This window comes from Phoca vitulina, unplaced genomic scaffold (assembly GCF_004348235.1).
Source record: "Phoca vitulina isolate PV1807 unplaced genomic scaffold, GSC_HSeal_1.0 scaffold79, whole genome shotgun sequence".
Lineage (NCBI taxonomy): Eukaryota > Metazoa > Chordata > Mammalia > Carnivora > Phocidae > Phoca > Phoca vitulina.
The window spans coordinates 713,431-738,611 of record NW_022589782.1 but is presented as its reverse complement, the minus strand read 5'-3'; the positions used below and the strand labels follow the sequence as shown (position 1 = coordinate 738,611).

Genomic DNA, 25,181 nt, shown 5'->3' with positions numbered 1-25,181 from the left:
GTACCTCTGGTTTCCTAAGATAAATTCTATAATCTTCATGAAGTTAACCTAAGATTAAACTCACCTTTTGGAATCTTAAACAAGCATGGCAAGATAGATGAGTGTTTGTGGATTAACAAAAATAAGATGAATTTTAAAAGTGTAATCCGGAAGGGGGGATGGGTTAGCCCGGTGATGGGTATTAAGGAGGGCACGTACTGCATGGAGCACTGGGTGTTATATGAAAACAATGGATCGTGGATCACTACATCAAAAACTAATGATGTATTGTATGGTGACTAACATAATAAAATTTTTTTAAAAAAGTGTAATCATCAGGATTTTGGTAACAAAATTAATGACCTTGGAACATAAACTTTCACTGGGGGAAGTATAGATTGGTCAATTAAAAAAAAAATATATATATATATATATAGGATTGAGTTCACAGTCTACTTTAGCTTTTCCAGATAGCTGCTCATTCTCCTCTAGCTCAAAATTCTTCCCATTTTTTTTTTTTTTTGGCAACTTGGCAGAGGCGCTGGAAGCTCCCATACCTGGAAGAGAAGGGTCAGGTCACACCAGATTCACCTGAGGTGAATTTAACACAAGAATGTGGATGAACAAATGTGAAATGGAGAGTAGGTTCTGCAGCATGTGGGTTGGTGGCAGAGGTGTTCCCAGCAGGAAGAAGAGCATGGAGGTGAAGACACGTCTGTGAGACCCGGGGATGCTGCGAAAGCAGTGGTGGGGGTCTCCATTAGAGGTCAGGGTCTGCACGGGAGACCCAGCCTGCCTCGGGCCTGTGCTTCACCAGGAAGAACTGCCAGGCTGCGACATGCCTCAGGGGCCCTGTGTCACCAGCACACGGGGCCGCTGGGAAGGGGGAGGGACCCCCGGCGGTCACACAGCTGCTGGAGCCACCAGGACACTCTGTTCTGTCCTCAGCCCTCAGGCCCCTGGACGTCACCAGAAACAAGCTAGTTTGCAACCAGAGCCACTGAGAAATTGAAAACAAATCAGTGATTTTAGGTCCCTCTCCTGTTTGGGGGACCCCAGCTGGGGTGAGACACTCAAGGGCTGTGGGCAGAGACCCATGTACCCCTAGCTCTGTGCTCTTGGGATTTCCTTCTCTCCTAGGAGCTCTTTCTCCTGGAGCAAAGAGCAGAACAGATAAGCAAGGAAAAGGGTCTTTTTATTTGAAACAGCAACTGCCACTACAAACCAGCCCACCCGCTGGATCCCGTTTCCGCTAATGACAGTGCTGGCTTCCTGAGCCAGGAGCCTGGCTGTGCATGGTGGACGCCGGCGTGACCCTGGCCCCGCCCGCCCGCCCGCCTGCCGGCCGTGACAGAACTGGAGGTGAAGCAGTAGCAGGCGTGTTGCAGGTGAGGGGTTCTGCGGCTGCTGTGCTGGGGCCCCTGCAGTCGCACCGGTCACTCAGCCAATGCCAGGCTTTCCCAGAGGAGCCCTGGCCTCGGGACTACCCGTCGTGCAGCCCACAGCTTGAGGAGGGTGGAGGGGGTCGGGCCTGAGGCTTTTGGGATTTGAAAAGAAACCCCGGTGCATCTGAAGACCTGGAGCAGCAGAGGGAGGACCTCGTCCTTCAGTAGAAATAGCACGTTCCTGACAGAAGCAACCTGGAAACTTCTCTCATTCTGCCCCGGACCTACTGTCAGGGAAGTAGATGGGCCCCACAGAACTGGTCCAGAGTTTCACAGCTACCAGGGGCAAGCAGGACCAGGGCCGTGGCATCCAGTGTACTTTCATGATTCTGCACAGGCAGACTCTTAACTCAGTCACATCATCCTAGAGGGATACATTCTGCAGATAGAAAAACGCAACTAAGTCATGGGCTCAATTTCCCAAGAGACCAGGACCAGATGGAGCGACTTCCCTGCATGGAATGTGGCAGAAAATCGAGCCACACTCTTATCCTCAGACCAGATGTGTCAGAACTCAGAAGTTTTCAGGTTGTCGCAAGTTAGTATGTTAATATCTCTCCTACGGGACTAATATCTAAAATACATATAAAGAACTCCTACAACTCAGTAGCAGAATAAAATCCGATTACGACATGGGGAGAAGGTCAGAATAGACATTTCTCCAAAGAACACACAGATGGCTAACATGTACGTGAAAGGCGCTCCGCACCCCTCACCACCAGGGAGATGCGCATCAGAACCACAGAGGGAGAGCTCCTCACACCTGTTAGGATGGCCATCATCAAGAAGACGAGATAAGAGCTGGTGAGGATGTGGAGAAAGGGGAACCCTCGCGCACCATTGGTGAGAATGCAGACCAGTGCCGCCACTCAGACAATATAGAGTTTCCTCAAAAGTTAAAAAAAGAGAACTACCCTACGACCTAGTCATCACACTTGTGGTATTTACGCAAAGGATACAAAACCACTAACTGAAAAGACGTCTGCACCCCCGTGTTCACTGCAGCATTATTCACCATGGCCAAGACATGGAAGCAGCTAAGTGCCCCTCGATGGACGGGTGGACGCGGAAGATGTGGGGGGGTGTGTACATACACACAGAGAACATACACTGTGCAACATCAGCCATAAAAAGGAATGAAATCTGGCCATTTTCGACAACACAGAGGGACCAGGAGGGCACTGTGCTGAGGGAAATAAATCAGCCAGAGGAAGACAAATACCGTATGATCTCACTTATATGGGGGATCTTTGAAAAAACAACCAAGGTCATAGAAACAACAGATCGGTGGGAGAAATGGGTGAAGGAAGTCAAGAGATAAAAATAAAAAATAAATAAATAAATACGGTGCATTACTGAGCATCGACCAAAAACAAAGCACGTGTTTTTTTTTCTGGATGCACAACCCTAAAAGCAAGATGGTGTTACCAAATTACCAATTCCAGCCCAAGCTATTCTCTCTGTAATCGTAACACTGCAAGGAAACTTCGGTTGAAATATAAACCACATTTTAAGGAATGTGCGTGTTTATAGTTCCTTCAGCAAACAACTTCTGTGGGTCTGTTTTCTGCACGTGCGCACGCACACAGTAACGTGCCGTGTATACCGCACGCTACGGGACAGTGGGCCTGGGGCAGGGCCCCATAGTCACACTCCTCTTTCCTCAGAAAAGTGCCCTCCTACCACTGCAGATCAGGGTTTGCTACCAAACAAATTTGCTGCCAACCTGAAAAATCTTCCTGTTTTTTGAGTTTTGTGGATTTCAGAGTTGGGGTTAGGGGCTGCAGGCCTGGGATGTGTCGTGATGGTGTGGGGGGCAGGGGGCTTCTGTTCCCACAGTTTTAAAGCAGATGTTTATGGGCCACGGTGTGGAAGGATCCAGGCGCATGCTGCTTCCGGCTGAGCAGGCGGGTCTCGGGCTCCCCGCGGCAGCAGCCGTGGAGGACCTGACAGGTGCAAGGTGGCGGCATCGGCCCCACGCTCCGCCCCTGCGCCAGACGAGGCTCGGTCTTCCAGGCCTGTCTCTCCTCTGGGCAGTCCCTTCCAGCTTCAGCGTTAACCGCCTTTTCCTTCAGTTTATTTGTATTGTTGAGTTTAGTGCCCACGTTGGGGAGTTGACCTAGACCGGCCTGATGCCACCTGTGAGGGCGGCCGGGGTACCGGGTGCATTCGGTGGGCAAGGAGAGAGCTGCGAGCTACTTCACTCTCGATGAAGACCAGCCACACTGCTGGCTTTTTCCTTCTAAACATCTTCACGCCACCTGTGTGTGTGACACCGTGCGCCTCTCCTCGCCCGCCTCCTCCACACGGCCCTGCAGCCGCCAAGCCCACCCCCACCCACCCTTCCGACGCGGGTGCTCTTTTGTGTTGCTTCCTTCATTTTCATACTGTTGTGACTTTTCTATCAGATCTCTCTTATAAACAAAAATAAACTAAGAGAGGGAATCAAGAATTTTAACAAGACGAAGTATAAATACTGGCTTTTGATTGTCATCACTTTGTTCCGGGGACCCAGTGTGTTGGAGGCTGAGGGCGTGGGCCTGGAGGACTGAGCAGTGCACACGCCTCGGGCAGAAGGGCTGACACAGCTTTCCTTCACACCAGGCCCTGCTGCTTTGAACAACGTGGCCTTTCTGAACAACAGAAAGCTTGGCCAGAACACGCCTCGCGCTGTCCTTTGTTCTTGCTGCAGTGACCTCCTGGGGAAGACAGTGACAAGTGCCATGCATCCAATTGAAGGGTCAGTCACCCGTCTCCCAGGAGCAGGGAGTGGACCGTGCCTGTAGGGCGTGCACCCTGGGCCACCTTCCAGGTGAGTGCAGGGTGAGCCCCGATGGCGGCCCCAGAACCGGCTCTCTATACCATCACTTGCTGGACCACCACTTGGTCTGGGGAGCAGCTCTGGTGCCCACACTGCATTTTCTTGATCAGCCGCCGGAGTTTGCTGGGGAAGTTTCTGTTGGTGTAGCGGTAAAGAAGTGGCATCACGGAGCTGCTGGAGAAGGCCAGGAATCTCGACAAGTCCTTAGCAAAGAGCAGAATCCCCAGGTGGTGCCCGTCCATGGGCTTCCCCCGCAAGGCAAGCAACGTGTGCCCCAGGAGGGTCAGGTAGTGAGGCGTCCAGAGCCCAAACTGCGTGCACACGGTGGCCACCAGAAGCCTGTGCACCGAGGGGTCCAGCCTCCCCGCATCCCGGTCAAGGGGCGTGTCTTCCTTCCGGATCCTCGAGATGAGCGCGAGCGCATAGAGCACGGCCAGGGTGGGGACCAGATACCCAATGAACACCATGATGGCGTCAGCAGCCTCCGTGTCCTGCATCTTCGAGCACTCGACGATCCTGGCCGCCACGTGGCTGCAGATGTAGAAGAGCAGGGAGGAGAAGCTGGTGAGCAGGGCCCCGCCCCAGACAAAGCCGCACACGTGCCTGGTGTTGTAGACGCTGGACATGTAGGTGCGCGGCAGAGCCCGCTCGATGTAGTAGTCGAGGCTGAGCAGGGCCGTGGAGTACATGGTCACCAGGGAGGAGACGTTGAACAGCACGAGCAGTGTGATGTGGGCCTCGCTGCTGAAGCCCCACAGGGCCCACCCGGAGGCGGTGGGGCCCAGCAGGTGCACGGGCGCCAGGGCGCTGAGCACCAGGCCTGCCACGGCCATGTTCACGAAGTAGACGTCGGGCATGGTCATGCTGCTCTGGTCGTGCAGGTTGACCAGGACGAGCAGGGCGTTGTAGCCCAGGCCGATGGGGACGCCGACGACCAGGTAGAGCAGAGAGAAGACGGACAGGACCACGTAGAAGTGCTGGCAGAGGAGCTGGTCCTCAGCGCTGCCCGTGCCGTTGAGCGGGCCGCAGCTCCACATGGCGGCGGCGGGCGGGGCTGTGTGGGAGAAAGCAGCGGAACGTTAGACCCGGCCTGCGGACCCCTCCGAGATGCAGACAGAGCTGGCGCAGGGAGAAAGCCTCGCTCCTTAAACTAGCACAGGACAGTCACAGACTAAAATCCTGTCCTGAGCACGTGTGTTTCCTGTGAAAGCGAAGGTGCCGTCCCATGGCTGTCCTAAGTCCTGAGCCGGGCCAGCGAGGTCACGATGCTGCAATAATCTTCCCGGCCATGGTGAGTCTCCCTAAGCCTGTTTCTGAGGAAATCCGAGTAATGGATGATTCGCCCAAAATGCTGCTGGGAAGTCGCTCCCAGCCTGCTTCGGGGCTCCTCCTGGGTCCCGGCTTCTCTGCGCCGGGAGGGGCCCTGCTGCAGGACCTCCCCCACCCCCACCGTGCCCTCACCGCTCCGCCTGGGCTGCGTGGCTTTGAGTCCACGTAACCCCCTCCCGTTCAGCCTCTTCACTGAAAGTGGGTTGGAAAGACAGGTGTCTCTGGGGCCAGTGGCCTGTCAGCCAAGGCGGCACCTGCACCGTGCTCGGGGCTGGGATGTGTTCTGATGGGGCCTTCCTGTGACAGGGTGACCCTCCACAGCCACCTGGGTGAGAAAAGCAGCCTCTCTGCCGAGCAGGCCACAGCCTTGCCCGGACCCTTCTCGGCATGCATGGGAATTGAGTACCCGCCTTCCACACCCACGTCTGCGGTCTGGTGGCCAGAGACCCGTCCTGTCTCTCATGCCACCCAGGCTGCACCGGCAGGCGGCACCACCAGCCCCGTGAGCAGGCGTGGGTGCACACGTGGGCAGCTGCACAAGCTGGTGTGTGTGACCGAGGCGCGCCGTGAGCTGAGCTGGGAGAGCAGGAGGCGCTAAGCCAGGCGGGGGTGGCTGGAAGTGGGGCTGGCTGCCACGGGCTGAGACACTCGTGCCTTCATCCCCACAGGGCCGTCGCGGGGTCCCAGTGAGGCCACGTCCACGAGAACCGTCGTGGAGCCTGGGGTTCCCTGGGGGGACGTGCTCCCAGTGGGGGTGTTGGGGAGGAGATCCGCCCTGCCAAGGCGCCCTCACCCAGCCTCGGAGGCAGCGCCCAGGCGGAGTGCAACCCGGTGGCCTGTGTTCTAGCGCTCAGGAGGCCTGGCTACACAGCTGGCCGAGAGAACCCACAATGTGAGGAAAGAACACTCTTCAGCAATGTCAGTTCTCTGGAGGAAAACCTTACTTTCCAAACTGTAGTTTGGTCCAACCTGATCTCCTGCTCTCAGGACAAGAAATCCTCTTGGGCAAGCACATACAAAGCAAACATTTGTTTCCCAAGCTTAGGGACAGGGATCAGCCAGCCCTGCTGCCCATGGAGGGGCTCGGGGGCCAGGCCCTGCCCACACCAGCTGCAGGCCGGAGGCTGGCGTGGGCGTGAGGGGTGACATGGGGAAAGGATTCTGTGACCAGAGACCTTTACCCAATGGTCTGCCTCGCCCTGCCCCACCCGGGCCAGTGGGGCGATGGGGGGTTAACAGTGAAGGAAATGGAGGCCGGGGGCCCCCACAATAGGAGCGTGTCTGCATCAGAGTCCCCCAGCATCAGACCCCGGTGGGCGGGAGACCGTGCAGACGTCAGTGGGAACGATCTGCAGTCCTCACGAATGCCCCCCAGCAGCCTGTGATGGGTGATGTGTGTCAGACGGAAGTGATACTCAGGGTCAGGCTGGACCCAGGGCTGGCCGGGCTCTGCCCACACGTGCTGGTTACATCACTTTTAGAAGTGTTTACTGTTACCCACTGCATGGGCTACGTCCTAAAATCTAGACAGTGCTCCTCAGCCTCTGGCCCTGGTGGATGCTCTGCACCCCAGGGGGCCGGATGCTGGGGTAGAAGGTGGGAGCCCCAGGGCAGGTGGTGCGCTCCTAGAACACCCGTGCGTCCCACAGCCGAGGCACTGGGTCTCGCAGGGGCTGGGGAGGGGTCCCTTTCATGTCATCTTTAGCTGATTACATGGCCGGTTTCCGCTCTCCTTCTCCTTCCTGAATGCCTCCAGAGCTGGCTGTGGATCTTTCAGCGTGGCCTCCTCTCTGTCCTGAGGCTCCTCCATGCTGAACCGTGGCTCTGACACTAACCGGGGTGGGGGTGGGGGGGGACAGTGAGCAGAGGAGGCTGCGGGGAGCTTGTCTGCCAGACTTCACTGGCCTCGAGTCCCCAGGAAACTACATTCTTGTGGCCACTGTGGACATCTTCCATCCCAGAGCATCCGTCCGTGCTGTGACCAGCTGGGCTCACGTCCTGTCCAAGGACCGGTCGGGTCTGCCTGAGATGTCCGCCTACTCTCGTGTCCACGCCTCTTTCCTCATGAGAGGACAGACGTGCCCCAGAAGAGAAAGGCCCTGCGCCATCATTAGGACAGGCGCTGGCTCTGGCTCAAGTGGGGCGCTTGCCAGCAGGAAAGGCCGGGACCCGAGGACCCGCACTCCTGGTCCGAGGGAGCCCGTCCTCCTCAGACCTGCCCTGTCGCTCCCCTCCTACCTCAGGCCTGTGCGGGGCCCTCCGCGCTCCCTGCCGCCGCCCGTCCCTAGCGGCGCCCCAGAGTGGCCGCAGCCGGGCCGCGCCTCAGGTGCTTACCTGTGTCCCGACCCCACACGTCTCTGCGCCTGGACCGCAGACCCGTGCGTGAGCGACTGGGCGGCAGACACCAGAGAGGATCCTGTGTTTCTCCGCAGACGCCCCCCGGCCCCGGCCTCCCGGCGCTGGCTTCCTGTGCGGTGCGTGTGCACGCTTCGCGCCCGGCCGGCAGGCACACTGCTCGTCTCCCCAGTCAGTCGCTGCGGTGCCTCCCCTGGCGGGCACGGCGGCCCCCCTCCCTCTGTTTACACCGGCTCCACGGAGCCTCGGGTCGGGCTCCCGCCCGCTCGCGCCGGCTTCCTTCCCGTCTGCACCCCGGCCTGCGCCGAGCTGAGCGACGGGGCAGGTGCGACAAGGCCTGCCCAGAGCCCACGTGGCCGCTCCTGACACCGGGGCGTGGGGCCCTGATGAGTTCCTTTTTTCTCTCGAGCCAGGAAACTGAGAGGCAGCTTGAACCATAGGCCGCACCGAGTCTGCACGGAGAGGGGCACCGAGGGCCCTTGGAAGGGGCGGCCGTGGCTGAGGACGGGCTCAGGACCGGCAGGAAGAAGGGCGGGTGTCTTCCCCGTATCGCTGGGGCGCACAGAGCTGCCGGCCGTGTCCCCCCAGCCAGGGGCTGCCCGCGGCTGCCCCGTGGGGCCGCAGGGAAGGGCAGCTGGTGAGCGGCGCGCTGGGCCCAGAGCGGCTCCGTTCTCGGGCAGTGGTCACGTGGAGCAGTCTGTCTAGAACTTCCCCGTTCTCGTGCTTGTGTGGCCCTGGCTCGCGCGTCGGAGAGGGGCCGTACGCGTGGGGAGCAGGCGGGGTACCCTCCCTCTCTGAGGGTTTCCCTTCAGAGAGAGCAGTGCTGGGTCTTCAGTGGAAATAGGCCTGAGTTTCTGTTTGCTGACAGCCAGTAAATACAGAACCATCCACTTTATTTCAAGAGCAGGAGTTCGCGTCTGTGCACAGCTCTCGTGCGCATCGAGTCTGAGGATGCCAGCTGCTGGCTTTCTGTCAGCCTGACGATGACAAGCTTTGCTCTTTTGTCCCAGCATTCTTCTGGGGAAGCCAGCGCCGAGGAGCCACTTTGTTTTATAAACGCGGGCATGCGGTATTTGCCAAAGCAGGAGCGTTCATTCCCGCCTGGGAGGAGGGGGCTGAGAGGCAGGGGAGGGAAGGGAACACCTGGGGGAGGCAGGGGCCAGGTGCAAGGGTGAGGCCACCGTCGCTGAGGCCACTGGACGGCCACGTGCCCGCCTCAAGACGGGCTCGCCCACGCCCTGTGCAAACCGAACGTGGGTCCCTGTGAGCACTGGTGGTGGAGCCCGCTGCGCCCGGGGCTGTGGGCACGTGGCACAGTGGGCGGGAAGCAGCTGGAGGTGCTCAGGAGGCCCAGGGACAGCAACTGCACCCCCAGAACGGCCACGTGTCAGCGGGTCTGGTGAGTGAGCGAACGGTGGTCCTGTCTAACCCTAGTCACGGGCGCTTGGTGAAGCATGCGCGGGTCTCGCAGCTGAGGGCTCTCATCACAGCTGACGTTCCAAAGGACACAGGCCGGGGGCGGGGGGGGCACCATCCTGTCCAGGCCGGGGCCGCTGCCTGTCATTCTGCACCTGGGAGCTAGGCGGATGCCCCCGAGCCCCCAAGCCTGCCCTTCCGGCCACAGAGGACCTCTGGTGGGGGCTGGCCCCGGCCTGCCTTTCTCTGGTTCCCATTTCCTCGTGGTGATCCACTTCCCTTTTGCACACTCTGGTTTTTGCAAGTCCAGGAACCTGGGAACAGAAACTTCCCTTCAGGCCGTCTGGGGAGGAGGTGGACCTGGGAACAATGGTTTGGCTCCCGCCCTCCTGCCCAGGCCTCAGACCACCTTTCCAGCTCCTGAGAAAGAGGAACTTGGAGCGCAGCCGGGGGGAGGCGGGCCGTTCCAGGAAGGCTGTCTCTGCAGGGGCACGCTGGGCTCAGTGCACTCCGTGGTGCCCGGCGCTCCCCGCTCCACCCCTTCTCATCTGGAAATCTGCCACATTCTTCCCAGACGGCAGGATGGATAATCTAACTTTCAGGGTCGGTGAGGACCCCGGTGGGCTTCTCGTCCAGGCTGGCCTTACAAGCAGGCCGGGCCTGTCTCCACACCTCCTCCCGAGGACCCCCGGGCCACTCCTTGCCGGAGCTCCCTGCTGCCTCCCTGGCTCCCGGGCCTGCTTCCTCTTCCACGCACCCTTGAGTCTTTTCTAGAAGGGTCTGTTGGCAGGACCGCCTGGCCTGCTCTGCCCTTCCTGCCCCCACTTCCTGCCCCTCACCAGCTCCCTCAGTGCTGCCCCTCTGCCCTCCTCTACTGGGCCTGCCTCCAGCCTCCCGGAGCCAGACTTACTGCTGTCGCCTCTCCCACCCCCAGAGCCTCCCCCAAGGTCCATGCACGTCCCGCGTCAGCACCCACAGCAGTGGCTGTGCCCACAGCTCTGCAGCAGACGAGGCACTGGGAATGGGGCCAAGCTCCCGTCCTCCCGCCTCACCTCCACAACTGTACTCGGGGCCCCCATGGATTCCCACCCCTGCCAGCCCAGCGTCTCGCCTCAGCTGGGTGCTGCTGCTGTCCCTGAGCCTCTCCCTGGCTGGGGGCCCGGCCTGCTCCTGGAGGGGCCCCTCACAACCCGAACGTCTTCCCAGAGCACTCTCCTCTCCGCCCCAGATCTCCGTGGGGAGAGGTGACCCACTCACCCTCCAGACCCCCGAGACCCCCGCCGACACAAGTCCGTCGTGGCTTCCGTGCGCGTGCTGTGTGTCTCCCACGAGCCAGGACTGCCCGTCAGCCGAGGCGCACGCAGCGAGGGCGCCCCTGGCACGCACAGGTGTCCTGCTGCCCGCGTCCGCGGGAACGGCAGCAGCAGGACTGCTGGGCCCCCATCTGTGTGGCCCGACATGGGCCTCTGTGGTGACAGAGGAGCGGCCCAGCCCCGGCCGGTGGGAGGGGCCGCAGGAGGGCCGCGCACAGTCAGGCTGGCCTGTTCCTCGCGGGCACTGGGCATCTTGGCTGGGCAAGAAAAGGGAGGCAGCTCTCCAGGCCAGAGACCTCGCACCTGCTTGGGGTTGTCCGAGATGGAGCCCACTGTAATTTTCTTCTGGCTTTTTCTATAAAGGTGACTCACGTACCCTCCCTCTCAGAGGGTTTTGTGTGTGTTTGTTTTGTTTTCTAATTGCAGTCAGAAAGAAGAAAGCCTCCACATCAGGAGGCCAGGGCCGGTCTTTCAAGTGCCTGCTCCCGTTCCTGGTCCTGTTCCCATGGGATGGAGAGGCCAGTATGGCTTGGGGGCAGCACAGTTCCAGGCCTGTGGGCCGGCGGGCGCCCGAGAGGAGAGCAGATGAGCAGCCAGCCTGGTGGTGGCAGGGAGTAGCTGGCCCACAGAAGGGTGCTGGGCCCCACGCCAGGTCAGAGCGCACAGCGGGGCTGGCCCGAGAAATGGCAGCCCCAAGCTCCCCGCCCGGGGCGAGCCCATAGCCGACTCGGATCGTCGCTGTGTATGCGTCCGCAGCTGTGCAGGGCCCCTTTCCTCGACACTGGCTGCGCACACATCCCAGAGAGGGCAGCCTCCAGACAGGCCAGACGTTTCCCTCCAGAAAAGCCTGAGAGGACCCAAAAGCTGAGCTGACATCCCACGCATGAGGCTGGCTGTGCGGTGGGAAGCCTTTAGAGGGAGCAAAGCTGTGGTCATTTCTTCTCCAGTGTGGAGGGGTCACCTCTTGCGCCCCAGAAACCCTACCCTTTAGAGGAGAACGAGGCTGAGGTTCGCAAGGACAGAGTCTCGTGCTCAAAGCTGGATCCATTTGTGGACTTGGTGTCGTTGCACTGCCGTCCGGGCCTCTGCTGCCTCACGAGGTGCCCTGAGGCCAGCCTGTGAGAAGGGCACAGTACAGCAGCTGCCTCCCGCAGGGCTGGGAAGACCCAGTGAGTGCCGGCCGAGGACAGAGCGAGAGACCGGTGGACGTGCAGGACGTGTCTGAGTGTTGCTGGGAGGCCCCTAGGGGCTGGAGCCCTTTTGGGTTCTCTGCCCCATCCCAGTTTCTAGGGACTTAGCGGTTTCCAGGCACTCTCTCTCCCTTTGTCCCCAGCTGTGTGTCCTTAGCCGGGTGACAGTCAGTCATTGCAAATGCTCTTATGCATAAAAGAAAAGCCATTTTCTTCCAAGATCCCCTCTGGGCTTCAATAATTATATTTCAAGAAGATGCTTTCCTAGACTTGCCAATTTCCAACCCTTGGAGACCTCTTGGCCGCCTCCCGGTCGTGTCGTACTCCGCTTGAGCTGTGTCGGGAGGCTCTTGGGCAGGGTTATGGGCTCAGCACGTGAGTGTGGAAGGGCTCTCTGCCGCAGGCTGGGGGCATGGAGCAGTTGGAGAAGGCTGAGAGAAGGGAACCCACAGCTGTCTGACCCGCAGACCCGTGGGCCTGATGGAGGAGGACGTCTGGTGCCCGCGGGTCTGGCCTGAGCACCCCTCTGGGCAGCTCTCCTTGCTAGCTTGGAAAACCGAGGAAGCACCGTCTGCTCTGGGCCCTGAGCTAGTACTTTGGGGATCTCCGGTTTCTTCCTTATTGGTACCTGAGGTCCTGTTTCAGGGCTCCCCCGCGTAGGGTAGAATGAGGCAGGCCGGGGTTCAAGGCGGTGCCTGAACTCAGAGCCGCTTCCTCAAAGTAGGAGAGCCGCCTAGGACTGGTGTCCCAGGACGCAGCGAGGCCCCGCTGTGCACCTGTCCCCGTCTGTCCCCCTCCATCACCCAGGCCTGGCAGCTCCTAACCCGAGCTGGGTTAGGCAAGCGCCCGAGATGCCAGCTCGGTAGGAGCCACGCAGACAGCCTTGAGGCCCTGCTGCAAGAGCAGGCGCAGGCCTGGTCCCCGGTGGCTGACCAGTGAACCAGCACACGGGCAGAGAGGGCCCTGCAGGCCACGGGTTTGGAGGGGAGGCCTGTGCGTGGGAGGCCAGGCCACAGGGAAGATGAGCTGACAGGAAAGCTGGGAACAGACAGGCCACACCTCTGCTCAGCAGCCCGAGGAGCCCTGAAAAACCAGGAGGGGCCAGTGTCCCAAGCGGCAGGGGTGGTGCCTGCGTTAGGAGGCCTGGAAGGAGCACCAGCAAGTCCCTGGTGGGTGGACGAGGAGGGTACACGCACAGAATCTGCCACCTGACACATGGGAAGAGGAGACCGACAGGAAGGGAGGTATGGGGACGTGAGCACCAGTCACGAGCCTAGTGCCAGTTGTCGGGGGGGGGGTTCAGGGACGGTGGGGAGAGGAGCAAGCTCCAGACACCCGCCACACGCACGGACCATCCCCATCACAGAGGCTTCCTGAAGCTTAAAGGCTTTGTGGTCTGGGTTAGGGCTTTGGTAACAACAAGCAGCGCATTTCCTGGTGCCGCGCTCACGTTACACTGGGGCATGAACATGTGCGTCCCTCGCCTGTGTTCACAGCACGCAGAGAAGGGGGCCGGGGGAGAGAGCAGCTCTGGGCCCGTTCTTTTCCCGTCCTAACGCGGGAGGATTCGGGGAGTCCTCTCTGCAGCAACACCCCCTCCTCTTCCCCGCTGGGAAGGCCCACACTCCAGTTAGGCTGCCTGTTAGAAGCATTTTGAGGGAGGACATCGGTGGCTTTCTTTCTGTGCCTTTTCAAAAAAGAGCCCAAAATGGTATAAACCAGCCCATTAAAAGTGCATGTTTTTAAGCAATGAAAATGAACTTTGCTAAAATCCAGGGCTAAAGTAAATAGCAGTCTCTGTGCAAACAGGATGCCCGGAGTGGGTCACAGCAGCAGTCTGGGCGGGGGCTGTGCAGACACGGGAGCAGGCTGCCGCTGGGGTGGGCGGGGGTCACGCCTCCTAGGAGTCCTGTGTGTCCACGCACAGAGCCCACAGAGATGAAAGACCAACAAAGAGGAATCAGCCTGTTCCAAGGTAGCTGAGCTGGTTTCACTAAAACATTACCCTTATTTCCTTGCTCTGTTAATCAGGAAATCCTGTCCTCTGGTGTTGGGGGCCCACTGGTGCTGGGCCTCCTGCCGGCCCCCCCACCCCCACCACCCACACTGGGGCAGGGCCGGGTGCACACACTGATCCCTTGCCTAGACTGCCTTTCCTCGATTCCTCCCATTCACTTGACAAGTGCTAACTCACCCCTGAAGTTTTATTTCGGCATCAGCACCCTGAGGAGCCCTCCCTGACCGCTGTCCCCACCCCCCTCCAGCCAGTCCTGCTGCAGCCCTCTCTTTGCCACCTGCTGAGAGCTTTCTGAATGGGGGGAGAGGGCTCTTGATTCCTGCCAGAAGCCTGGATGGCTCTGGGGAGGACGATCATTAGGTCATATCAGAGGCTCTTCCCCAAGGTGAGCAATAGACCCCACGCAGCAGAAGGGGTAGCAGAGAGAGTGGGAGCGCCTCTTGTCGCCGGGAGATCTGGGTGTGGGCATGGGGCTGTGGGGCCCAGGCAGTGCACCCTGAGTGGGCAGACAGCTCAGCCCAGCTGATGGTCTTGTGGGTTGTTTCTGTTTGATGTAGACCCGCTGTGCACCATGAGACCCAACTTCAGATGAATGTTCTAGAACAATCAGCTTTGAAAATGACTCCTGAATGTTTATTTCCTTTTGTAATAATGGGCAGAGGCTTTAGCTACAATTAACATCCAGCTGGTAGGAGCTAGACACTCCGGAAAGGCTGGTGTTTTCATAGGTTTTTCAATGTAGAGAGCTTACGCATACTGATTCCTATCACAAATGCTGTGCCTTCCTGGGGTGTGATAAGAAACTGTTCGTTATATAGATGGGTGGTTTTGATTTTTATAGGCTTTTGCTTTTTACAGTTCTAAATTGCAGAGTAGTGAGTGAACCAGGCAACCTGGCTCAGACGCATAAACAAAGAGCAGCCTCTCTCCGTGGAAGAGAACAGGCATGTTTGCTGGCTCAGGAAGGGCTGCAGGGGACTGAGACCAAGTAGCCAGGTCCAGGCTGGCGGGGCGCCTGTGCCAGGCTTCCTTCCCTGGAAGGAGACATGGGACACACGTTCTTTTGTCAATGCAGCACTAGTTTCTTGGGCTTTTCTGTTCCCGGACTAACTTGCTTTGAGGCTAGTGCTCCTTCCAGGCCAGGGGAAAACAGAAACTAAAAGACTGACTCAGAAATTCAAGGGGCTGAGAATAGATCGGGTCTCCATTTCAGACTCTGGGCAGGCCTGGCACCCCAGCCGGGCTCCCTGATCTCCCCGCAGCCTTTAACTGGGTGTGCTCTTACCTGGGGTGGGGGGGCGGCGGTGCTCAGAGCCGCTCATCTTATCAGCGCCTGTGGTTCTTTCTCAGGGAGGAACCGCTGGTTATTTTTACACATCACAGTTGCTTCCTCAGTTTGCTGGGTTCTAATTAAAACTGGGAAGCTCCTGGGCACACCCCCACTGGCATGTATGGGAGGAAAGGGACCCAGGGTGGGCCTGTTGGGGGACGCACAGGACACCTGGCCCATCTCACCCTGTCCTGCGATATGAGGGATGTTGTGTTTGCACATGGAGGCTCCCAGGGGACTGAACTCTGTTCCCCGGCACCATGATATTTTGGCATCTCAAATTAGAGAGAAGATCAGCCTTTTTCTTATCTAGACTGAGTCCCCTGCCTGGGTAGTATTTTGGGTCCTAGGCCTGTGAGACCCCTGTGGGCAGGTGCAGCCTGATGCTACCCAGTTTTACAAGTGGCTTTAGCCTTAGAGCCAGCAGCAAGCAAGGGGAAATGACAGGAAACACTGTTTAAGGAAGAAGGAGCATGATTTGTCATGTGTGCTAACGCAGAGGCCCCAGTTCTCTGGAAGGGAACTCACCCGCCCCTGCACCCCCCCCCCCCCCACCCCGCTGCCCCAAGACACTGCCCTGGTATGTGTTTGGGTCACGAGAGGCCAGGTGACAGTTATGTTTTCAGGATTCCAAATGACATCTGAAGGACGCAAGATGGATGCAGCTGCCCCAGGAGCCCCTCCCCTCCCCGTCCCAGGAGGCAGCAGGGCCCTCTTCCCACCTGTAAATCACACAGGCATATTTCCCAGCAGTGATCTCTGCAAGTATGTCACTTTCTCATTATATAATAGGTATAAATCAGTCTTCACATCCCAACCTAAAAGCCCGTATGACCCACATTAAGTGGATATACCTTGCGTGTCATCGACCTACCATGGGCTTTGAGTTCCACGCTGACCTTTGTGTTCTGCCCTAAAGCTGTGCTTTTCCATCCTCAGGGTATTTCCACACTCACTAGAGAGGCAGGACACCACATGGTCAAAGAGCTGTGTGTGGCCCTGGGTGAAGGGCTTACTGCTCCAGCCCCAGCTTCCTATGTGTGACGGGTCTGGTAAGCGCTGACCACATGCAAGCTACTTATCTGGAGGCCTGCTTCATTCAGGAAGATAGCAGAGGCTCTGGTTTGGAGAGCCGGGCCCCATAGCAGTTCCTCACCGAGCTATGCCATGGGTCCTAGACAGTGGCTGTCCACTAGGTGTAATTTTCACTCGGCGGTGCCCCAGCTAGACCCAGTCAGGACAGTGGAGGATCTGGTCACCATTATGCATGGTCAGAGCCACTTTCCTCATACCCTTGTATTTTCAGGGGTCCGTGAAGCCAGCAAAAGTCTTTTGCAATTGCATGCTAACCTCTGCTAGAGGCTGAAGATAGGGGCTCCTCGGCTGAAATAGGGAGCCTGTTACTTAGAGCTGGAATGGAGACCTCAAAGGACATCAGAGGGATAAATGGTGCTCTGGACATCAAATGTACAATCCCCCTCAGGCTCTCCACATCTGGGCAGGGCAGAGACTAGGTAGATGACCACAAGCAGATGAATGCCCAGCTTAGAGACCGGAGTTAAGGTGTTTATGACACTGACTTTGCCGCTTGCTGTGTTTCTTGTTGCTAGCAGAGTGGGTGTTCAAAGGCTGGGGGCACTGCCTTCCTACGAAGTTTTGCAGAAGCCTTTCCATGCACAGGGAATTTTATATTTTTATCAAGTGTCCAAGACAGTTAGCAACAGACTTGCTGTCTACATTTAGATGTAGTTCCAAAACTTACTAAAAATTGTGTAATCATAAAGAGGAGGAAAGCTATAAGCATGCTGACCCAGGAGAACGCGGTCAGCCTCCCCCCCCGGCCCCCCCGCCGCAGGACATGTGAGGGAACAGCGGTGTTGCTAAGCCACATGCCCCTCCACAGGTTAATGACCGCAGGGTAGCGGCGGCCCGGTCAGCGCGCAGCTGGAGGTTGGCCCCAGATGCGGGACAGCGTCCCCGCCCCCGCAAGGGGACAGCACCCCCAAACCTCCAGGGGACAGCGTCCCCACCCTGCAAGGGGACAGCGCCCCTCCTCCCCCGGGGGACAGCGCCCCCACCCCGCAAGGGAACAGCAGCCCCAAACCTCCAGGGGACAGCGCCCCTACCCCCCTGGGGGCACAGCACCCCCAAACCTCCAGGGAATAGCGCCCCCACCCGCAAGGGGACAGCGCCAGAGCGGGGCCGACGCACCGGAGAGTCCGTGCGGGGCCGCCGCAGCCCGGAGCTTGCTCCCCGCGCGGGCCGAGACTCCGAGCGTGCCCGCCGGCCGACCCCGCGTTCGGCGCCCACTCACCGGCTCGCTGGGCCGCGGGCCGCGCAGTCGCCGCGGGGCGGGCAGCTCGGGGCTCCGAGGAGGCGGTGGCTGGGCTCACGGCGCGCACGCCGCGCGGGCCTGTGTACACACGTGACCGCCGCCCGGCCCCGCCCCCGGGCTCGGGCCGCACTCCACCGCGCGGGGCGGGACGGGGCGGCGCGCGTTCGGTGACCCGAGGTCAGCCGCGTGCCGGACGCAAACCCCGGGCGCCTCGTGGGCTCCCTGAAGCGCGGGTGCTGGGTGTGCTGAGTCAGAACGCGCTCTAATCTGCAGGGCACAGGCCCCCCGCCCTCCGAAGGCTGTAATCTGGCCCTTCCAGGTGCACCTGCTGCTTCGCAGCGTGCGCTCGTGCTTCCAAGTTCACCGGTTACTTCCCGGTCTGAGGAATTACCTTGTCCACGGCGCTGGCTGCGGGAAAACCGCCGAAAGACGCAGCGCGTTGTCTGCAGCCTCGTTAGTCTCGTAGCTGTTGATGTGATTAAACGTTGGGAAAGTTTAAAGAACAGGAGGACCTACTCGGCCGCACTTCTTGCGGCGTAGCAGAACTCTTAGCGGCACGTTCTGGCTCAGGATCCAAGAACATTTCTTTCCGAAAATCAAAGCATGCGGGTTGCAGAACTTAACGCAGATTTGCTTTGTGCGCAGGGGTTGGGCGAACCGCAGCAGACGAGGATGGCAGCCAAGGCTGGTGCTGCCTGAGTGCTCACGGGATCGCTTCCTGACCACCGGGAGAGGGAGGTCGGGCTGAGCTGGCGGGCCAGGCTCCCGACGGTCGGAGGGCGCAGCAGAGCCTCACGCTCTGTCCAGCTCACGAGTAGACCCCCTTGGCCCTGTTGTCATTGCGGTAACTTCTCAGCCCAGCACCAGAAGTGGGTTTGTAGAAGTAGGCATCTGGCCCCAGCTGGTACTCCACACGGCTCGGGGAGCCTGACCCTGCCAGCTCCTAAGCCAGGCCCCCAGAGCAGCCTCTTGAGGTGTTTCCTGGACATTTCATCACATCCAAGACATCATTAATGCTGCACCATTGCTTTATGAACCACTGACAACCCTCGGCCAGTTAAATTCTGACACTGTCCATTCTAAGCATTCTAATTTTAGAGATGTTAAAATGAGAGAGAAAATGTGTCTTAGCAGCAGTGAAATATAGTACTCTCATTTTAAGTTGCATCAAGGCTCAGAAAGCTTAAGCAACTTGCCCAAGGTCACACGGGATGGTGGGGTCAGGATTTGGGCCCAGTCTGCCCAAGTAAAGTGTTGTCTCTGTTGTCTGAGTGGCCTTAGCAGAGTTCCTGCTCAGAGTCCCTGGAATGCCAGGTCTAATGAGGTCTGCCCATAGGGTGTTTGACCAGAAGAGAGGCTGCCTGTAACTGGGGTGAGCTGACATTCAGCTCCATTGAAGGCACTTAGTGCTCAGGTCACTTACACTGCCTTGTCTGCAAAGAAAGACTTCCTCTGCCAAGCAAGCAAACGGGGTCAGGAAAAATGGCAGAGAGTCTGGGGGATGGGGGGTGGAAGATCTTCAAAGTAAGCCCACCCTCCAGCTGAGCCAAGATCAGCATTTTATAGCTAGGGAATGTAAATACGCTCCAGAGAGCTGCAGCTTTGTATCTTGCTGCTAGCTGCTCCCCAACTGTGCAGGCCAGTTCCCGGGGAAGAGCCAGATGTCTGTGGGGACAGCACCACCATCTTGGGCAGACGTGGACTGGGGTGTAAGAGCCGTGTGATTGACCTGCATCCTGGGTTTCTGACTGCGTCATACTCAGATGTCACTTTGCGAAAACCACATGGAGTTGGCCTCCCCTGGATTGCTGGTGAGGTTTCCTGAGGAATAGGAGTTGGGGGCCCCTGGGCCCCAGGGCTGAGCCTTTGTAGCTGCATTCGCTGCGGTCACAAGGCTGGTGCCCTAATTGCGCACTGCACTCTGCAGTGAAAAGGGAGACTCCGGCCCAGTTTTCTGCTGAGATCACGGAGACGCCTCTCCCTGGATTACAGAAACATCACAATGGCCCTTTGCTTAGCACAGTTTGGAGACTTGGCAAGTCTTTCTGGTGATTCTGGAGTGGCAGTCGATAAGAAAGGCTGCACTCCACGCTCAGGGGACTCTGGAGTGCTGGCTGGGAACCTGAGAGTAGCCCAGAGTCATTCTCTTGGGGGCTAGGGACCAGGCTGTGGAGGGTTCCAGCTGCCCTAGCCTCGACGGAAAGGCAGGGTCATCTTCCTTTTGAAGGTGCACCTTCTTTCAGTAATGATGTACTTACACTGTACATTTGATCCTAGGTGATGTGTTGATCAGGGACAAGGAATGTTCAAAGTTAATTTGTTAGTTCTTATGAGTCTGGTTTAGAGTGGGGTTCTGTATCGTGACTTCTGTGTGGTTCTATTAATGTAAGTTAATGTTCTTCAGGGCTCCAGTAAAGTGTAGTAGACTTTGATAAGGCAGCGTGGAGGGCTTGGTCAGAGACAGGGTCCCACCCTAGGAAAGCCCATGGGCTAGATGGGAAGCGTGTGGCTGATGTCTGGCTGTTGGTTCAGAGCTGGGCCTGTGGTTTCTCTGTTGTCATCATAGGTATACACACCCACAAAGGTGGAGAACAACTTGGCATTTCACTGGACTCATCCAATCAAACTTTTCTGCCCCAATTTTAGCCAGAAAGAACTCACGATCCAGCTTCCACATAACACGGTTAATAAAGATACTCTGTTTCTTAGAAAAAGCTATTCTTTGTAGTTATACATTTTTTATTTATATAATCTTATGTCTGTATTTTATACTATACACAAATACACAAATGTATGTAATGTTAACCCTAAAAACAGAACAGCCAGTTATTTTATCTGAAAAGTAGTTCCTTCTTTATTCTGGAATGGCAAAGGAATTGCAGTCAGCACGGGCATAGCGGGGTGACCCAGAGGCCAGTCTTAGAACAGAGGGAAGGGAGAGCAGGGATGCTGCTTGGGACAAGAGCCCACTGGAGGAGGCGGGAGTGGGGACTTCTCATAGGCCGGGCTGTTGCTGGGCGAGGAGAAACCTTCCTTCCTCCCGCTCCTGGGCGTGGGAGCGCAGTTGCGCCGCTGGGCTCCTCGCCTCCTTTCCCCAGGAGCGCGTTAGAGCTTGGTGCTTAAGTGTTGCACGTGTATACTGAAGAGAGATGTGATGTCTGGGCTTTGCTTCAGAATCATCCGAGGCTAGGCCGGGAGGGGAAAGATGGGCCATACTGCTGAACGCGCGAGGATTCGGTAGACTTTTGTGTATCTTTGGGATCCCCTGTAAAATTCCCAAAAGAGGGGGCCAAAGAAAGAGACCGCGCGCTGCTGCCCGTGGTGCAGGGGCAGGTCAGACCCGGCCTGGGCGCAGCTCGGTGGCCTCGCAGGTCCCCATCCCCAGGGCGCGGGCACAGAGCCCAGCCTGGATCCCGTCATTCTCTTGGGGGCTAGGGACCAGGCTGTGGGGCTGCTCCTTTGCAGCGTCGGCCCGGGTGGGGCCTTGTGGGCGTGCAGACTGCAGGCACTGAGCCCCCGCGGGAGGTAGCGGGAAGAACCGGAATCTCGATGCTGGCAGTTTGCTTTTCCTCCTCCGAAGCCTGTCGTCGGCGTTAAAAGTAGTGCGCGTGGGAGCGCTTCCTTCATGGAGCGGGGGTGGGCACGCTGGAGGAGCTGGTGCCCAGGTGGCCTTTCGACAGCCCGCTCCGTCCGGGAGTGCAGCCGCCTGCCCCTTGGGCTGCATCTCCTGTCTTTTAGGCAAGAAGCTCGGGAGTGGCGAAGCCAGAAGGTGGCCGTTTCCACAACAGCAGAACGCCCCAGCCCCCAGATCGGGCGGAGCAATGTGCCGGTGTCCTGCCGGGCCGGGGGCTTCGGCAGAGATTGGGTGACCGTTCCGCCTGGTTCCCCCAGTCAGCCTGTCCAGCGAAGGCAAGAGGGGCCCAGGCTCCACAAACCCCGAGAAGCCTGGGCTCAGCGCTCGGGCCTTGGGGAGGGGGTGGGCGGCTGGCTGCTGGGCGTTGGGCCAGGCCTGGAGCCAAGTGAGGACCGAGCTAGGCAGGGTCCCGCCAGTGGCCTTACTCCTGGCTTGAGTGTGGGGCTGTCACCAACATATGCAGCTCTTGTGGGGACAGCTCGTCTGAGCCACACCCAGCCCCCCCCAGACTGGGGCACAGAAGTTGCTTTTTCGGTACTGTTTCTGTTCTAGAGCTCTCCCTCTTTTTTTTAGCTTTTTATTTTTAAATAATTATAGATTCCCAGGAAGTTGCAAAAATAGCAGAGCACAGTCCCTTGTACCTTTCCCCCACTTCTCCCCGAGGGTTATGTTCTGCATGGCTCTAGAACAGCATCAAAACCGGGAAACTGTCGTGAGCACCGTGGCACCACGCTCATGTACCCCCACGACACCGACGTCCAGACGCGGAAAGTCTCCTCCACCACCGCGCTGCCCCACACGCACGCACGCTCCGTAGTCGTGTCCTCGTGAGGGTGGTACGTAGACGGAGCCACACGGTGTGTGTCCTCCGGGGATTGGCTGTCTTCCCTCATCCTGACGTCCTGAGAGGTCCAGGTCGTGGCTGTGACCACTGGGCCGCCCCTTCTTGTTTCTGGCCGCAGCAGTGGTCCGGCGGGGCGGGCTTGCTCAGTCACGCACTGCTCCCCGCTCGGGTCTGCTGCGTCGGCGTGGAGCTTACAGACGGGGCAGCCCGGCACTTGTGACAGGTTTCTGTGTGGACATAACTTTTCATTTCTCAATTGCTGGGTCATAGGGTATGTGCATGTTCCGTTTTGGAAGAACCAACCAAACTGTTTTCCAGGGTGGCTGTAGCATTTCTGCATTCCCGCCCGCCGTGTGTGGGCCCGCGCCGTCTGCAGCCTTGCCGGTCCCGGGGGTCGACCCCGCTGGTCTCAGCCGGTCCCGCAGGTGTGGAGCGGCCCCTCCTTATGCTTTCGTTGCTCTGCCCTGAGGCCTTGTGATAGCACGCAGCTCTGTGTGTGCTTCTTTGCTGTCCCCATACCTTCTTCGGTGAAATGTCTGTCCCTTTCCCATTTTCTAACTGGGTTGTGCGTTTTCTTACCATTGAGTTGCAAAAGTTCTCCATCTGTTCTAGATATGAGACTTTCGTTACCCGCGGGGCTCGTAAATACTTTGTCCCGGCCTGTGGCTTGTCTTTACGCCCCCTCAGCAAGGTCCTTCGTGGAGAAGAGAAGCTTCTCACTTTTGGTGAAGTTGGTTTATTGATTTTATTTATTTATTTATTTATTTATTTAAGATTTTGTTTATTTATTTATTTGACAGAGAGAGAGAAACAGCATGAGAGGGGATAGGGTCAGAGGGAGAAGCAGCCTCCCCCGCTGAGCCGGGAGCCCGATGTGGGACTCGATCCCAGGACTCCAGGATCATGACCTGAGCCGAAGGCAGTCGCTTAACCAACTGAGCCACCCAGGCGCCCTTGATTTTTTTGTTTTTTCAATGGATCTGTGTTTGGTGTCGTGTTTAAGAAGTCTTCACTAATTCCTATGTCCCAAAGACTTTCTCTTATGTTTTCTTCTAATAGTGTTATATTCGATATGTAAGTCTATGATCCGTCTGAGTTAATTTTTGTATGTTAATATTTGTGAGGGTTAGGTCAGGTTTTTATGTTTTGTTTTGTTTTTTAAAGTAATCTCTACACCCAATGTGGGGCACGAACTCATGACTCAGAGATCGAGTGGCACGCTCCTCTGACTGAGCCAGCCAGACACCCCTGTTTTTTTTTTAATAGACTATTTAAATGCCAGTTTTAGGTTCACAGCGAAGTTGAGCAAAAGGTACTGAGATTTCCCATATTCCCCTGTCCCCACGCACGCACCGCCTCCCCCCCATTATCTGCATCCCCCCGCATGGTACATTTGTCACAATCGGTGAACCTTCTTCAACTCGTCATCATCACCCAGAGTCCATGGTTCCCCATTAGGGTACACTCTGGGTGGCTGTACATTCTGTGGGTGTGGACAAATGTGTGAGGACAGGTATCCACCACGACCGTATCATACAGAGCAGTTTCACTGCTAGAAAAGCCTCTGTGGTCTGCCCACTCATCCCAGTCCTCCACCTGCATAACCCCTGGCACCCACCGATCTTTTACCGTCTCTGTAGTTCTGCCTTTTCCAGGACGTCATCAGTTGGAATCATTCAGTACGAAGCCTTTTCAGACTGGCTTCCTTCACTTAGGAACATGCATTTATGGTTCCTCCATGCCCTCCGTGGCTTCAGAGCTCACTTCTTTTTAGTGCTGCACAATATTCCACTGTCTGGATGGACCATGGTTTGTTTATCCATCACCTACTGAAGAACATGCTGGTTGTTTCCAAATTTTGGCAATTAAGAATATAGCTGCTGTAAACATGTGTGCAGGTTTTGGCGTAGACCTAAGTTTTCAATTCCTTCGGGTAAATACCAAGGAGGATGATTGCTTGGATCGTGTGGTGAGAATAGGCCTAGTTTTGTAAGAAGCTGCCGAACCGTCTTCCGGAGTGGCCGCCCCATCTTGCACTGTCACCAGCAGCCCGCTGCTCCGCGTCCTCTCCAGCATCTGCTGGAGACGGTGTTGTGGATTTGGCCGTTCTAACAGGTGTGTGTGATACATGATGTTGAGAATTTTTCGTATTTTTATTTGCCATCTGTACATCTTCTTTGGTTCAGGGTCCATTTTTTGCCCATGGATGTCCTGTTGCTCCAGTATCATTTGTTGAAAAGACTGTCTTTCCTCCAATGAATTACTCTCACACTTTTGTCAGAATTCAACGTGCTAATGAGGCAGTTCTGGGTTCTCTTTCACTTCCCGTCAACAGCACGCTGTCTGGATTGCGGTAGCTACACAGTAAGTCTTGAAATCAAATAGAGTGATTCTTCCTACTTTATTTTCCTTTTTCAGAATTACTCTAAGTATTCTAGTTCCTCTGCTTTTCCATATAAATCCTAGAATAATCTTGTATATATGTGTGAAAAGTCTGGCTGGGCTTTTGCATGAAACTAGTCTCTCCTCTTGTAAAGAATTGGCTTTGCCAGGTTGGATTCCAGTCCGTGAACACAGCACGTCTCCCATTTACTTAGAGCGTCTTTGATTTCTTTCATCTGATTTCTTTTTGGTTTTCAGCATACAGATCCCGAACGTGTTTTATTGGATTTACAACTAAGTTTTTTTTTTTTTTTTTGAGCAATTGTAGGTGGTATTGTATTTTAAATTTGAGTTTCTGTATGTATATTGCTAAGTCATAGAAATACAATCAACTTTTGCATTTTGCTCTTGTGTTCTGCGATCTTGCTGGATTCATGAGTTCTTGGAGTTATTTTGTAGGTTCCTTGGGATTTTGTGTACCGACCGCCACACCATCTATAAATACAGACAGTTGTATTTCTTCTTTTCCAGTCTGAATGCCTTTGATTCCCTTTTACTGCCTTGTCATGCTGGCCAGGGCTCCCAGTGTTAATGTGTAAGAGGACCTTTGTGCCTTGCCCCTGGACTTGCGGGGCAGGTGGGTGCATAGATGGTATTTATCAAGTTAAGGAAGCTTCCCGCAATTAGCAGTTTTCTGAGGATGTATATCATGAATGGGATTTGAATTTTGCCGAGTGCTTTTTCTGCCTCTGTTGATATGGTGGTGTGCTCTTTCTTCTTTAGCCGGTTGA

General features: G+C 56.9%; 2 protein-coding genes across 3 annotated transcripts in view; one reads left to right on the top strand and one right to left on the bottom strand.

Moving 5' to 3' along the window:
• The window catches only part of CUNH7orf50 (chromosome unknown C7orf50 homolog), a 130,565-nt gene that overhangs the window by 70,385 nt on the left and 34,999 nt on the right, over nucleotides 1-25,181 (top strand). The window lies entirely within an intron of this gene.
• On the bottom strand, nucleotides 1,329-17,540 carry GPR146 (G protein-coupled receptor 146). Of its 2 annotated transcripts, none has more exons than XM_032394258.1 (2): nucleotides 17,510-17,540; nucleotides 1,329-5,299 (listed from the first exon to the last, which is right to left on the bottom strand). In XM_032394258.1, exon 2 carries the CDS (start codon nucleotides 5,280-5,282, stop codon nucleotides 4,281-4,283), a length of 1,002 nt encoding a protein of 333 aa, XP_032250149.1. In that variant the 5' UTR covers nucleotides 5,283-5,299; nucleotides 17,510-17,540; the 3' UTR covers nucleotides 1,329-4,280. The 2 variants fall into 2 exon arrangements, with proteins under 2 accessions (XP_032250149.1, XP_032250150.1); XM_032394259.1 differs by lacking the exon at nucleotides 17,510-17,540 and adding an exon at nucleotides 7,909-9,012.